Consider the following 14,492-nt stretch of genomic DNA (forward strand, 5'->3'; position numbering starts at 1 on the left):
AGCATTGTTATAGAACACGGGAGAAAAGACAAGCAACGCTTAGAGAAATGGAGTTACACGGCTTTACTATGCAACTCAGAGGTTGCCTCTCAAATTCTGAGCAAACCAATATGGTGGGAACCTCTCTTTCATCCCCTTTTGGTGTCTTTGTCCCCCAAATATGGGTTATACTTCCGGACCTTTCACGGGCTTTGCAAAAAGCCCCAGGTGTTGGGGGTCTTGAGACCACACCTAAGAGCCTGGCCTGGCACCAGGGCTGATAAGCCCACCCCGGGGCTGTGTCACCTCTAAGATGTGAGCATTTAGGTAACAGGTCTTGCTAGACCAGTTTCTGGGAAAAGAGCATGACTTAATTATAGGTTATCAAGAAGGTACATTAGGTTACTGGCACAAATTCAGATTGCTAGGCCCCCCCCACCCTCCCCCTAAAAATGTCTTATTTTCCCCATCAGCATCAGGGCACCCTAGTTGATGTTGCTAATGATTTGAGGTGGTTTTATAATCATCTTGTCCTTGTGTCCATCTCCTTTTCAGACGCCAGAGATCTCAAGTGTGAACCCACTATTATGCATGGCTCCCTGCCTGCCTCCCCCCAAACCCTTACTCTGTAGGAGCCCAAGGTTCTTCTTGTGACTTCGAGTAACCCCTATCTCATCTGACCAGCTGCTGCCCATTTGACTCTCGAAATCAGCCCTGAGCACATGCGTTGTCACCTGTGACTTTACCTGTCAGGTACCAGGCCTCGTGTGTCCTCCTGGCCATCGGTGTCCTCTAAAACTCGCCCAGGAATCTCCCAGTTTACCACGCCGAGGCGCTAGACCACCCGTGGGCAAACTACGGCCCGTGGGCCGGATCCGGCCCGTTTGAAATGAATAAAACTAAAAAAAAAAAAAAAAAAGACCGTACCCTTTTATGTAATGATGTTTACTTTGAATTTATATGAGTTCACACAAACACTCCATCCATGCTTTTGTTCCGGCCCTCCGGTCCAGTTTAAGAACCCATTGTGGCCCTCGAGTCAAAAAGTTTGCCCACGGCTGGGCTAGACGCACTTCCTCAGCGGCCCCACGATACACACTCCACGACCGAGCATGACTGGGCTCCAGGCATGAACCTGCGTGTGCTTGAATCTTCTCTCCGATTTACTGGATACTAACCCAGAGATAACATAGGGCAACGTTTCTCTCAGTTAGACCACCTGGATCACGCCTTCCTGAGCCCTACCCAAACCTCCTGCATGCGAGGCCCAGAGAGGACCATCCTGTAAAGCGGAAATTTGAGAACCCTGGCCTGTGGGAGGAAAAAGGAAGAATAACCCAGAGCTCACCTGGGTCACACGTGTCTTGCTTCTCTTTCAAGCCCCAGCCAACAAGGGGCCGGAGTTCACCCCCGCGGCTGGTTTTCACAGGGAGGCGAGGCCCAGGGTGCACTGGGTGACTCCTGCGCACCTTCCGCTGGAAGAGACCTCTCTTGTGGACCATCCTCTTGTTTCCCTGGCCCTCTATTTTCCCGACCTTCCAAGTCTCCTCCCCCTACTATTATCTTCTGGGGATGATCTGGGCTTGGCATTGTTTTCTACAAAATAGAGCACCAACAGGATCCAAAAAATACATATAAGAAACACCAGCTAGTGCACCGTGACTGTGCGACTGGGTAGCTTATCTCCGCAGCCACACAGCCACGCTGGTGACCTGCCACCACAACCTGCTGCGGAAAGCAGTCAGCCGGGACGTTCACACAGCAGAGGAACACACCCCTGTGTGCGTGCGTTTCAACAACAAGGCACGCGCTGTCCTTCCATCGCAGTCGACAGAAATGTAAGTGCACATTCTGTCAGTGACTGATTACACACTATATATCCCCACAAATATTCTAATCATCTGACACCAGAAAGTACCAATCCTTTACTCAACTACTTCACTATCACGTGTAAAATAACAAAGACCCCTCGCCCCATAAAAGGAAAACCTCAAGTGCATTCACCACGAAAGTGCATGTGGCATTCGTATGACCAGACTAGGCCTCCAGGCCGCACATGTGGCGGGAGTCCATGAAATAGACAGTACGGGCGTCTCCCGTCAGAGGCAGCATCTAACACAAAAGTATATTTGACATCAGAAACGAGGCCCATTTGAGAACCTCCAGAGTAGGAAAGGGGAGGAGGGATGCCAACGCAAACCGCACCCACAGATGCAGACGGTCCCCTGGCCCAGCTGCTTTCTTCATCAGGGCGGGCGAGAGCATTTTACCCTAAACCGAGTCCCCAGGCAGGTCCCGGAGTCCCAGGCTGCGCCGATCACGGTACGCAGGCCAGTAACGTTGGGATTGCTCAGCTCAAAAAATGCCCAAGTGCCCATCAGCAGAGGAGTGGATAAAAAAAACAACTACTCACTGAGCCATCAAGAAAGGGCAAAGGAAAAACACCGCTTTTGGGTGAAGGGGCAGCGTGTAGTGTTGCTTTGCTTCAATCGGTGGTGTGACAAGGTAAAAAACAAACAAACAAAAACCAACGATGGTCCATTTACACCATGGAATGCTACCCAACAACAAAAAACAAAGAACTCTTACCATTTGCAACAGCAAGGAGGGACCTGGAGAGCATTATGCTGAGCGAAATAAGCCAGTCAGAGAAAGGCAAGTATTCCATGATCTCACTCATATGTGGAATCTAATGAACCAAATAAACTGGAGATAAATATTTTGATGATCAAAAGTAGACCCAGAGACATAGAAGCATGAACAGACTGCTGAAACTCAGAGGGAAGGCAGGAGAAGGTGGGGGAAGAGATCAGCCAATGAACTTGTCTGCATATATGCACAACCCATGGACACGGACAATGGGGTGGTGAGGGCGGTGGTGGGGAGATAACGGGGGGGAAGGAGGACCCATGTAATACTTTCAACAATAGAGACCTTTTTTTAAATGCCCTCGGCCGTCAGTGATCTGAGGTGCAGCTCTGGCTGCGGCTTTTAGAGTCACTGTTACCCCATCCGTGCTCCACCACCAGGTCAGGAGGCCAGCATCACAGGGTTACCCTGCCCCAAACTAGGACAGACAGTCTATACTCAGACCTGCTCTCTCTCGGCTAAAGGAAAACCTATTGGACGGCGTAACGTTGTCTATTCCATTAGGTCAGTGGTCCGCAAACCGAGGCTCGCGAGCCGCATGCGGCTCTTTGGCCCCTTGGGTGTGGCTCTTCCACAAAATACCACGTGCGGGCGCGCACGTACAGTGCAAAGTTGACTTAAAACTTTAAGTAAAGTTTATTAAGTCAATTTTAGGGAACGGTGTGGAGTGAAAGAAGATGTAGTGTCGAGGATGGAGAAAGGTATGTTGAGATGGTTTGGACATACAGAGAGGATGAACAAAAGGAGACAGACGAAACAAGTATACAAGACGAGTGTGGATGGGAGAGTTGGAAGGGGTCGACCTCAGCGAACGTACCTCAATCAGATTGAGGACGTTTTTAGCAAAGGCCAGCTTAGGAGTCCCCTAATTAAGTTAATAACAATGGACCTACCTATATAGTCTAAGTTTAAAAAATTTGGTTCTCAAAAGAAATTTCAATCGTTGTACTGTTGATATTTGGCTCTGTTGACTCATGAGTTTGCCAACCACTGCGTTAGGTGAACTGAACACAAACGTAGCTGAAATCTTGAAATCTCTCTGGAGGAACGTATTTTAAAGCAGTTAATGCAGGAACAATTTTTTAAAAATTTGCGAAGCACTGGTCTTTACTCTTTGCGGAATAACAGCTCCTACACTATTAACGGAAGATGCCAGCGGCGACGCTGAGGCAAGCACTCGTGGTCCCGAACCGCTGCACGGTCAGGAGTTTGCCGCACGTCCAACAGCCAAGAAGCGAACGAAATGGCAAGAGCCACGTTGTAAAGATTCAGGAAGTTCTTCCCTTCAGATTCGCTGGAACCAGGGGCCCGGGATGTTTAGGCACAAAGTCCTCTCTGCAGAAAGCATCTACGAGGCTTCAGCGTCGACCCCCTCTGGAGGGAGGGCAGGGCCTCTTCTCCCGGGCTGTACGCGATCATGCAGGGCTCACACCAGAAAGTCGATGTGAAGGAACACGTTGGAAGCGAGGAAACGGGAGGGTAACAGCGAAGGTCGGTGAAGAACACTCACTTCTTTCCAAGAAATTATCATCCCCCCCGCCCCCCACACCGGCCCGATGAAGTAGATTGAACCTGCCTGCAGTCTAAGCAGCCCCTCCCATGTTGAATGTGGAGAAGCAGCATCAAGTGTGAACATTGCGTAAGATCACGCTTTGGCTAAAAGGACATGTGCTGGGAGCCAGTTCCAGCATGTCAGCAAGGACCGAATCATCTGGGAATGGCTGAAAGGGCATCCTAATCTACATATTACTGCCTCCTACTGGCCAAACACCTGAACAGCCACAGGCAAATTTCCCCATTCCGACAATGCCCGAGTATACGGAAACCTTACCCTTTGAAGTGTATATCTCCACCCTAGGACAAATTGTGTTAATAAAAAGCACAGGATCCTGAGACGAGGAAATCGTAGGCTCCTCTGACCCCCAAATGCCTTTCAAAATTATGCTTCGTCTCTGGCCTCTTTATTAAGTTACACACAGCCCTTCTCCAGATTGCTGAACCCTTCTAGATGCTGGAACAAGGGCCCCGGCAGATGTGTAAATAAACGACACTCCAAGATGACACACTTCAGCTCAATATAAACTTTTAAAAAATCGACCCTTACGATTGAGCCAACTGAGCCACACAATCATGGTAGAAACCCTTAAGGGACTGAGGTATTTTTTTCAAAATAGATTTTTATTGATTTCAGGGAAGAAGGGAGAGAGATACAGAAGCATCAATAGTGAGAGAGAATCCTTGATCGGCTGCCTCCTGCACGCCCCCTACTGGGGCTGGAGCCCACAACCCAGACAGGACATGTGCCCGGACTAGGAATTGAACCCGGGACCCTTCCGTCTGCAGGCCAAACCAGCTAGGGTGGGACTGAGGTATTTTGATTCTTCAAAACCACGGGTGTGCAGCACTGGACAAAGGTGCAATTGAATGGCAATTACAATGAGCGACAACGGACTGAAAATAAGTCTGAACTCCTGTTACTTCCAATGACCTGAGTGTAGGGGGAAGACAGGACACCCCGGCCAGGAGGTAGCCCAGCGAAGCCTTCCAATGGCTCCATCCCTCGGAAACACGCTGCGGACAGCCTGGAGATAAATACTTTGACGAGACAACTTCAGCTGAAGAGCAATTGTTTTTTTTAATAAGGAAAACAAGGAACCCTGGGTTCTTAACATATATTTTTTACAATAAAGGAATATTCGCTTCCTGCTCCGGAGACGGGTCCACTGGTAACAGGAAGAACTAATTGGGGTAAATCAATTCGCCTTTTGTGCCTGAGTTTCGTGGTCTGGGCTGCGGGGACAGGAATATCTGTGCCACGCTCTACACAGGGGTGGCGCGAGGGCAAAGAAAAACACCGGAAGCACTTCCTTTTCCCCAAAACACAATGTAACTGCAACTGCCACAGCGACGCCGTCACCGGCCGCACGGGCACCTCTCGGTGTGGCCCGGCAGACGTGTGCTTACGGTCGGCGTGTCCACAAGATCGCAGGCTGAGTGTGGAGCTTGGTTTTTATTTTAAAAATAATAAATCACAAAACTAAAGTGTCTGAACAAGGCCACTTAACCCCTGCCCAGGCGTTGGTTACAAGGACTACGATCTCATTGCTGTTTTTTGGAGCTAGATCTCCACTACGGCGGCCTAACCGGGGAAGCGTCTGTCCCTGCGCAGGCGGCGGTGGGGGGAAGGCCGGTCCTCGAGGAGCCGCATCCTCTGCTTCCAGCCTCTGCCTCTGGCCCCAGGGGCAGAACCCGGAGGGGGGATGGCGGGAGCCCCGTCCATCACTGCGGGACCAGCTCCCGCAGGGAGGCCAGCGCCGCGTGGATGCGCACGTGCAGTCTGTTCTCAAAGTCGTAGCCAGAGAAATCCTCCTGGAAGAACAAGCAAGGCACTGAGGGCCGCGCGGCGGAGCCACCGCGGGGTGAACCTGAGTTCTGTCCTTCCGTCCGTCCCCAGGGACACCCCGCCCACTCCCGCCAAACGCTCTGCACCCACTTGGTTTTATTTCCCAATCGCTGGGCTTTGGGATTTTTTTTTAAAAATATCTTTTATTGATTTCAGAGAGGAAGGGAGAGGGAGAGAAAGATCCATGACGAGAGAGTCATGGATCGGCTGCTTCCTGCACACCCCCTATTGGGGGATCAAGCCTGCAACTTGGGCAGGTGCCCTGACCTGGAATTGACCCCGGTACCCTTCAGTCCGCAGGCCAACGCTCTATCCATGGAGCCAAACCGGCCAGGGCGTGACCTTTTTAAAGAATGCTAACTGCAGCCCTAGCTGGTGTGGCTCAGTGGACAGAGCATCGTCCTGTGGACTGAAGGGTCCCAGATTCGATTCCCGTCAAGGGCACATGCCTGGGTTGTGGGCTCAATCCCCAGTGGGGGTGTGCAGGAGGCAGCTGATCAATGATTCTCTCTCATCATTGATATTTCTATCTCTCTCTCCCTCTCCCTTCCTCTGAAATCAATAAAAATATTTAAAAGAAAAAAAGAATGCTAACTGAACGTCAATAATGCGTCTCTGTGATGTTTTCCTCGTGTGACTCCTGACACCGTGGTCTTACGTGGCGCTCCACGTAAGCAGCCGTGAGAAATTCTTTAACCGGGAACGTGGTTATGAAATGTCAAGTTACTTTCCACTCAAATAAGAAGAGGGCGTATAAGGCAGGATGAGCACGCTCATGGAGGGTCTGATACTGGGAATGTCACTTAGAACTCAAGTGCTTGCTGACTCAACCATCGCCCCTTTTCCTTTCCAGAAATAGCAACCAGACCACCATTTCCCCAAATCTCTCGAGTTCAGACTCCGTGTGCAGGACAGGGCCCGGGCGGGAAGACTCGGGATGCTTACCTTTGCCTGGAGGAGGAGGGCTCTGCCTCTTGCTACCGTCTGTGAAGACAAACACACATCTCTTAACACCTCCGCCTGCTCACGCGGAAAAGGTTGTAACAGGAGGATATGCTAGTTCAGACAATTCAGGCACAGAGGTGAGTCGACTGCTCATGCAATGAAGACTCAACTTTCCCTTAACCCAATGATGTCAATAGATTTACATCAAGACGTTACTCCATGAACAATTTTTCACAACCGTCACTGTCACCCCATAAACAAAAACAGCTTAGAAGAGTTAGAATAGTGCAGGTGAAGGTCTTCCTATGAGAACCTAAGATTGGTGACAATTAACAGGCTTATTGACGTCGGTAAGTTATGCCTCGTTATGTGTTTAAGGGTCAGGGTTATGCGACGATCAGGTTTCCGTGGGTTCGTAACTCAACCTGTAGGAAGCCCACATATTTGGAAACTGAGTGGAACTTGCTAAAAATTAGAATTTTACAAAACCAGTATCATGTCATTGAGCTCCCAAAAGAAGGCAGCAAGCAAACCCAGCACCACTGGAATCCTATTTTTTAAAGAAACCTGCCCCATTATGCTTATATATACACATCTTCATAGGAATTATCAAGTTAACATATAAGGTATTCTAACGTTTTTAAAGTAATCATATGCGTCATCCCATTTATTCTCACCACGATCTTTATTACATTGGCAAGACGGGTACTTTTTCATCCTGATTTATAGACGAGGAGGAAGGGGCTGGTTGAGGGGCCGAGCCGGGGGCACAGGAAGGTACATGGCAGCGGATCCTCAAGCACAAGCCACAGCAGGACCCACCTTCCTCCCTGAAAATGGCCTCGATTCCCCCTCAAGTACGTTTTTGCCCAAAAATCTCATTCCAGAGAAGACATTATCTCCTAAACAGATAGAATTCGTAGCTTCTTGGACTCTCCTTATGGGAAATAAAAACAAACAGCCCCTCCACCTCCCGTTTCATCCATTTCCCTTAAACCAGTGGTTCTCAACCTTCCTCATGCCGCGACCCTTTAATACAGTTCCTCATGTTGTGGTGACCCCCAATTTCATTGTTACAAATGGAACATAGTTAAAGCATAGCGATTAATCACAAGAACAATATGTAATTATATCTGTGTTTTCCGATGGTCTTAGGCGACCCCTGTGAAAGGGTTGTTCAACCCCCAAAGGGGTCGCGACCCACAGGTTGAGAACCGCTGCCTTAAACGAAGGCTGCTTTTGCCTGCGTGCTTGCACGTTCCCGGTGATGAGCTTCCAAAAAACACGTGAGGTCTTACCTCTGGCTTGTCTAACAGGAGACAGCCCAGCTCATAGCAGGCGTACGGCTGGACGTACAGGTTATTCTGACGACACAGCTCATCCTTCGCAGCGCGCTGGAAGAACTGAAAGAAAGACACACGTCACTGGACGAATCGACTGCCTCAACGAGGCTCCGTGTCCCACTCACGGCCCACCCAGCTTCAGGGCGGCCATGCGCCGGGGACCTGCGGCTACAGAGGCGGGAAAAGTGAACACGCGCTGACCTGATGCTTTTTGTTTTTTGTTAATCCGCACCCGAGAACATGATCCCCACTGCTTTTTTAGAGAGAGATGGAGGGAGAGAGGGAGGAGGGAGGAGAGAGAGACAGAAAGAGAAACATCGATGTGGGAGAGACACATGGATTGGTTGCCTCCCACACGCACCTCAATCACGGCCAGGGATGGGGAACCTGCAAGCCAGGCATGTGCCCTTGACCGGGAATCAAACCGAGACCCTTCAGTACACGGGCCAACGCTCTAACCACTTGGCAGCACCAGCCAGGCTGCTAAACACACATTTGCATTTAACTGTGAGACTTCACTCTGCTCCTTCAACACTGTGTTCACACTCGCCCTCCTCCAACTGAGACTGTCGTCGTTGGTAGGAAGGAGGCCGCGTGTGAAGGAGGCCACGTGTGAAGGAGGCCACATGTGAAGGAGGACGGGTGTGAAGGAGGCCGGGTGTGAAGGAGGCCGGGTGTGAAGAAGGACGGGTGTGAAGGAGGCCGCGTGTGACGGAGGCCACGTGTGAAGGAGGCTGGGTGTGAAGGAAGCCGTGTGTACAGAGCGTTGGTAGGAAGGAGGCTGTGTGTGAAGGAGGCCGCGTGTGACGGAGGCCGCGTGTGAAGAGTGTTGGTGTGAAGGAGGCCGGGTGTGAAGAAGGACGGGTGTGAAGGAGGACGGGTGTGAAGGAGGCCGGGTGTGAAGAAGGACGGGTGTGAAGGAGGCCGCGTGTGAAGGAGGCCGGGTGTGAAGAAGGACGGGTGTGAAGGAGGCCGCGTGTGAAGGAGGCCGGGTGTGAAGAAGGACGGGTGTGAAGGAGGCCGCGTGTGAAGGAGGCCGGGTGTGAAGGAGGCCGCGTGTGAAGGAGGCCGGGTGTGAAGGAGGCCGGGTGTGAAGGAGGCCGGGTGTGAAGAAGGACGGGTGTGAAGGAGGCCGCGTGTGAAGGAGGCCGGGTGTGAAGAAGGACGGGTGTGAAGGAGGCCGGGTGTGAAGGAGGCCGTGTGTGAAGGAGGCCGGGTGTGAAGGAGGCCGGGTGTGAAGGAGGCCGGGTGTGAAGGAGGCCGGGTGTGAAGGAGGCCGTGTGTGAAGGAGGCCACGTGTGAAGGAGGACGGGTGTGAAGGAGGCCGGGTGTGAAGGAGGCCGGGTGTGAAGGAGGCCGTGTGTGAAGGAGGCCACGTGTGAAGGAGGCCGCGTGTGAAGAGTGTTGGTATGAAGGAGGCCGTGTGTGAAGGAGGCCGGGTGTGAAGGAGGCTGCATGTGAAGAGCGTTGCAGGAACCCGGGGCTGCACTAAACCTGGCACCAACCAGCACCCGGGCAGCGTAGGGGTGAAGCCCGCGTGCGGGGAGGCTGGGTGTGCAGGTGCCTCTTCTTATCCCCCCCCCCCCCCCCCGCATGTAACAGGCTCCGGCCCCGCCCCTCCGCGGCAGCCTACCTGGGCGGCGTCCTCCGTGTTCCCCAGGCACTTGTGGATGGCCCCCAGCAGCAGGTGCTTCAGCCCCACGGCCGCAGCGTCGTCTACCTCATGGCAGGCTGGAGAAGCAGAGGGCGGAGGGGCACGGCCCTTAGTTCCCCGTGCATCACCCACAGCGAGTCTTCCACTGTCTACACCACTGGTCGGCAAACTGCGGCTCGCGAGCCACATGCGGCTCTTTGGCCCTTGAGTGTGGCTCTTCCTAAGCCTTAGGAGCACCCTAATTAAGTTAATAACAGTGTACCTGCCTATATAGTTTAAGTTTAAAAAATTTGGCTCTCAAAAGAAATTTCAATCGTCGTACCGTTGGTATTTGGCTCTGTTGACTAATGAGTTTGCCGACCACTGGTCTACACGCACTCGGTTCATATTCTGCCCCTGAGAACCAGGAGGTCAGGTTCGATTCCCGTCAGGGCACAGGCCCGGGTTGTGGGCTCCATCCCTGGTGGGGGGCGTGCAGGAGGCAGCCGATCCATGATTCTCTCTCATCATTGATGTTTCTGTCTCCCTTTCCCTTCCTCTCTGAAATCAATAAAAACATATTTTTTAAAAAATAGGGGAAATCCCTTTAAAAATAAAAAAATACGGACAAACCCTAAGGCAGCAGCCGTTTGGGGAAAGGGGTGCCGTTCACACTCACATCTGCGTTCGGTCTTTCCTGAGCGCTTATGTGCTGGGAAGTCCCAGGTACTTGAGATACAGCAGGAACAACACAGAAACCCTCTGCCCTTAAGAAAGCAACCTTTTGTGGTTGCAGATTCTCACCCGAGGATACATTTCCACTGATTTTTAGAGAGTGGGAGGGAGGGAGGGAGAGACAGAGAGAGAAACACCGATGTGAGAAAGACACATCGACTGGCTGCCTCCTGCATGCGCCCGGACCAGGGCCAGGGTTCGAGCCTGTAACTGAATCAAACCTGGGCCCCTTCAGTCCACGGCTGACGCTCTATCCACTGAGCCAAACCGGCACGGGGTTTTAAATGTTTTTATGGATTTTTTAGAGAGAGAGGAAGGGAGAAGGAGAGAGAGAGAGAGAGAAACATCAACGACGAGAGAGAATCACGGATCGGCCACCTCCTGCACACCGTACACTGGGGATCGAGCCTGCAACCCCGGCACGTGCCCGAACCGAGAATCCAACCGTGACCTCCTGGTTCGTAGGCTGACCCTCGGCCCCTGAGCCCCGCCGGCCGGGCTGGGTTTGGTTTGTTCCTGGGCTTTACCTTGACTCATCCTCTGCAGGCTGGGGAAGGAGCAGTTGGGGAGGGCCTTCCAGAGGTACAGCACTTCCACGGAGGCCAGCACGCACAGGGCGCGGGTGGGCGCCTGCTTCCGGAACCGCTCCGCCTGCAAGGAGTCCGCACGGTCAGGCCACGCGTTTCTTTACAACAGATTCAAACAGAACGTTCATGCTCGGAGACATCACAGGACTCCGTTCAGGGTGGACCTGGGCCAGCCCCTCCTACAGCGAGCGCCAGGAGGCAAACACCTTCCGTAGGAAACGCTCGCTCTCCAGCCCCTAACCTACTGGCAGACGTCGCCTCCCTCTCATTCATCACCTCACTCTGCCATCGTGGCTCAGGAGGGACCCTGGGAACTTGGGGATGAAACCAGATGCGCTTCCTTCCGTTCAGGTGAGAGGGGCTTCTAGACCTGGAGGCGGCGGCTGGGCGGGGTCAGGGGAGGGGAGACTGGGAGCGGCTAGTGGCGGTTGGTGGAATTTCTCATTTCCTGCCTAGCTCAGTGTTCTCGGGGCCTCACACACTACAGTCTAGTTAAGCCGTGGGCAAACTACGGCCCGTGGGCCGGATCCGGCCCGTTTGAAATGAATAAAACTCAAAAAAAAAAAAAGACCGTACCCTTTTATGTAATGATGTTTACTTTGAATTTATATTAGTTCACACAAACACTCCATCCATGCTTTTGTTCCGGCCCTCCGGTCCAGTTTAAGAACCCATTGTGGCCCTCGAGTCAAAAAGTTTCCCCACTGGGCGCTCATTCGATAAACATTCGTGAAATGAAAACCATGGGACACTCAGGACGTGGCCAGGAGTCACGTGACCCACAGCAACTCAGCAACTCTTACTCTTTAAGGCACAGGGCACATTAGGGACGCTGCCCGCAGCCCCGGGCCTGTCTGTCGCACACGGGATGTGTGTAATTTTCTTAATCAGGTCGAAATGTGATCTGGCCCGGCCGGCGTGGCTCTGTGGTTGAGCATCGACCTATGAACCAGGGGGTCAGGGTTCGATTCCCAGTCAGGGCACGTGCCCGGGTCGTGGGCTCGATCCACAGTGTAGGGTGTGCAGGAGGCAGCTGATCAATGGTTCTCTCTCACCTTTGATGTTTCCATCTCTCTCCACTTTCCCTTCCTCTCTGAAATCAAATAAAAAATATTTTTAAAAGAATGTGATGTGTTCGCTGTCCTGGCTGAGGGCCCACCTACTTGTCTTCTGAGCGACCTAACCCTCCGGAAGATGCTTCCCCCCAGGTGTGTGCGTCGGCTCTCGAGGGTCTGCGAGATCTCCACGCCCTCAAACCCCCACGACTGTTCCGTGACCCGCCGCACACCACACACCGCATTCGGAGCAGAAGTCCGACCAGGCCGCGAACTCTCCCCGGGGTGAGCCGTGCTTGCCGGCACGGAGGTTGCCAGTTGTCAATCGGATGCCCTAGGACCCATTCCCAGCAACGCCCGCCCACAGGCCCCACACACCTTCTTCACCGAGAACTGCTCGATCTGGTTGTTCTTCCTCTTGAAGAGCTTCTGCACCTCCTTGAAGATGGCCTGCGCGCCGTCCACGTCGCCGGCGGCCCCCTGGCAAACTGAGAAATGCCGTTTATTTCTCAGGTGTCGGAGGGAAGCGCTCTCAGGGTGACCTGGGCTGGTGGCACTTGGAAATGCGGCCAATCACCAAAGGGCGCAGACGGATTTCGAGACGGTGACACAAAGACTGTGCCTCCTGCCGGCCGGGATTTAACAGCCGTTTCCCGCGGTGGTTCCACCAGGGGGCAGCATCTCTCTCTCTCTCTCTCTGTCTCTCTCTCTCTCTCTCTTTCTCTCTCTGTCTCTCCCTCCTCAGGCCACGGCAGGAAGTCAGGAGAGCTCAGTCCTTCTCTGAAATGGCAGGTGTGTCTGCAGGGGAACCTGCAGTGTGGGAACAGCGTGTGCTCTGCACAGTGACCGTACATACAACAGGGTCCTCAGGAAACACAAGGTGGGAGCGACTGCTCAGAGCCTGAGCCACTTGAAGGACAGAAACGCAATGAGAAAGACGTGCTGGATTCTTAAAAATTCTCTCAATCCCCAATAAATAAACGTATTTTAGAAAATACAGCAGAGGGTAGAGGTAGGTGGAGGCTGCTTAGGGCAACAAGCATCCCGAGACACGGACGTGACCAGCCCAGAGGGAGGCAGGGGGGAGAGGTGTGTGTTGCTGAAATGGTCAGCGAGCCCAGCATTATGCTGCTGGCCATGCGACAGCACAAAACACGGACGCGCTGGGGAAACGGAGGAAGCACAGAGCCCCGCCTCCTCCTGCCGGGATTCTCCCTCCGCAGACGGTGTGACTGTGCGCGTCGGAAATGAGAGACGTTGCTGCCACAGGGACAGGCAGTGCTGAAATAGCGTGTGTTCTGCAGAGTCGCACTCACCGGCCGTCAGGTAGGCGTAGTAGCACTGCGACCACCGGGACTCGTTCTTCAGCCTCTCGAAGGAGCCAAACGCGTCCTGGAAGTTCAGCTCGATCATGCTGCACCAGCCTGGGAGAGAACAGGGTCAGGGCAGCTCCGTCAGCTGCACCAGCCTGGGAGGGAGCAGGGTCAGGGCAGCTCCGTCAGCTGTACCAGCCTGGGAGAGAACAGGGTCAGGGCAGCTCGATCGGCTGCACCAGCCTGGGAGGGAGCAGGGTCAGGGCAGCTCGATCGGCTGCACCAGCCTGGGAGGGAGCAGGGTCAGGGCAGCTCCGTCAGCTGTACCAGCCTGGGAGAGAACAGGGTCAGGGCAGCTCGATCGGCTGCACCAGCCTGGGAGGGAGCAGGGTCAGGGCAGCTCGATCGGCTGCACCAGCTGGGAGAGAGTAGGGTCAGGGCAGCTCGATCGGCTGCACCAGCCTGGGAGGGAGCAGGGTCAGGGCAGCTCGATCGGCTGCACCAGCCTGGGAGGGAGCAGGGTCAGGGCAGCTCGATCGGCTGCACCAGCCTGGGAGGGAGCAGGGTCAGGGCAGCTCCGTCAGCTGCACCAGCCTGGGAGAGAACAGGGTCAGGGCAGCTCGATCGGCTGCACCAGCCTGGGAGGGAGCAGGCCTAGCTCAGCTCGATCATGCTGCACCAGCCTGGGAGAGAATAGGGTCAGGGCAGCTCGATCGGCTGCACCAGCTGGGAGAGAACAGGGTCAGGTCAGCTGCCAGCTCCGTGTGCGCCCACAGCCCGGCCTGGCGACACACCTCCGCCCCGTCATCTCCTCTGTGAGTGCTGTGTGCACACCACCTGAAAACGCTTT

The 14,492-nt window shown here is 53.5% G+C and overlaps 1 protein-coding gene across 2 annotated transcripts in view; it reads right to left on the bottom strand.

Annotated features, from left to right (window-relative positions):
• Positions 1 to 5,244: 5,244 nt before the first annotated feature.
• Positions 5,245 to 14,492, bottom strand: part of TTC39C (tetratricopeptide repeat domain 39C) — a 32,841-nt gene continuing 23,593 nt past the window's right edge. For both annotated transcript variants that reach the window (XM_070421272.1, XM_070421270.1), the window contains exons 8-14: positions 13,646 to 13,753; positions 12,708 to 12,817; positions 11,215 to 11,338; positions 9,953 to 10,050; positions 8,275 to 8,379; positions 6,977 to 7,015; positions 5,245 to 5,997 (exon numbers count right to left, since the gene is read on the bottom strand). In XM_070421272.1, coding sequence (XP_070277373.1) covers positions 5,908 to 5,997; positions 6,977 to 7,015; positions 8,275 to 8,379; positions 9,953 to 10,050; positions 11,215 to 11,338; positions 12,708 to 12,817; positions 13,646 to 13,753 — 674 coding nt within the window. In that variant the 3' untranslated portion in view covers positions 5,245 to 5,907. The remainder of the gene's footprint in view (positions 5,998 to 6,976; positions 7,016 to 8,274; positions 8,380 to 9,952; positions 10,051 to 11,214; positions 11,339 to 12,707; positions 12,818 to 13,645; positions 13,754 to 14,492) is intronic.

The sequence above is a fragment of the Myotis yumanensis genome, unplaced genomic scaffold (genome assembly GCF_028538775.1).
Source record: "Myotis yumanensis isolate MYYU_CA2020_CCGP unplaced genomic scaffold, mMyoYum1.0.hap1 SCAF_7, whole genome shotgun sequence".
Lineage (NCBI taxonomy): Eukaryota > Metazoa > Chordata > Mammalia > Chiroptera > Vespertilionidae > Myotis > Myotis yumanensis.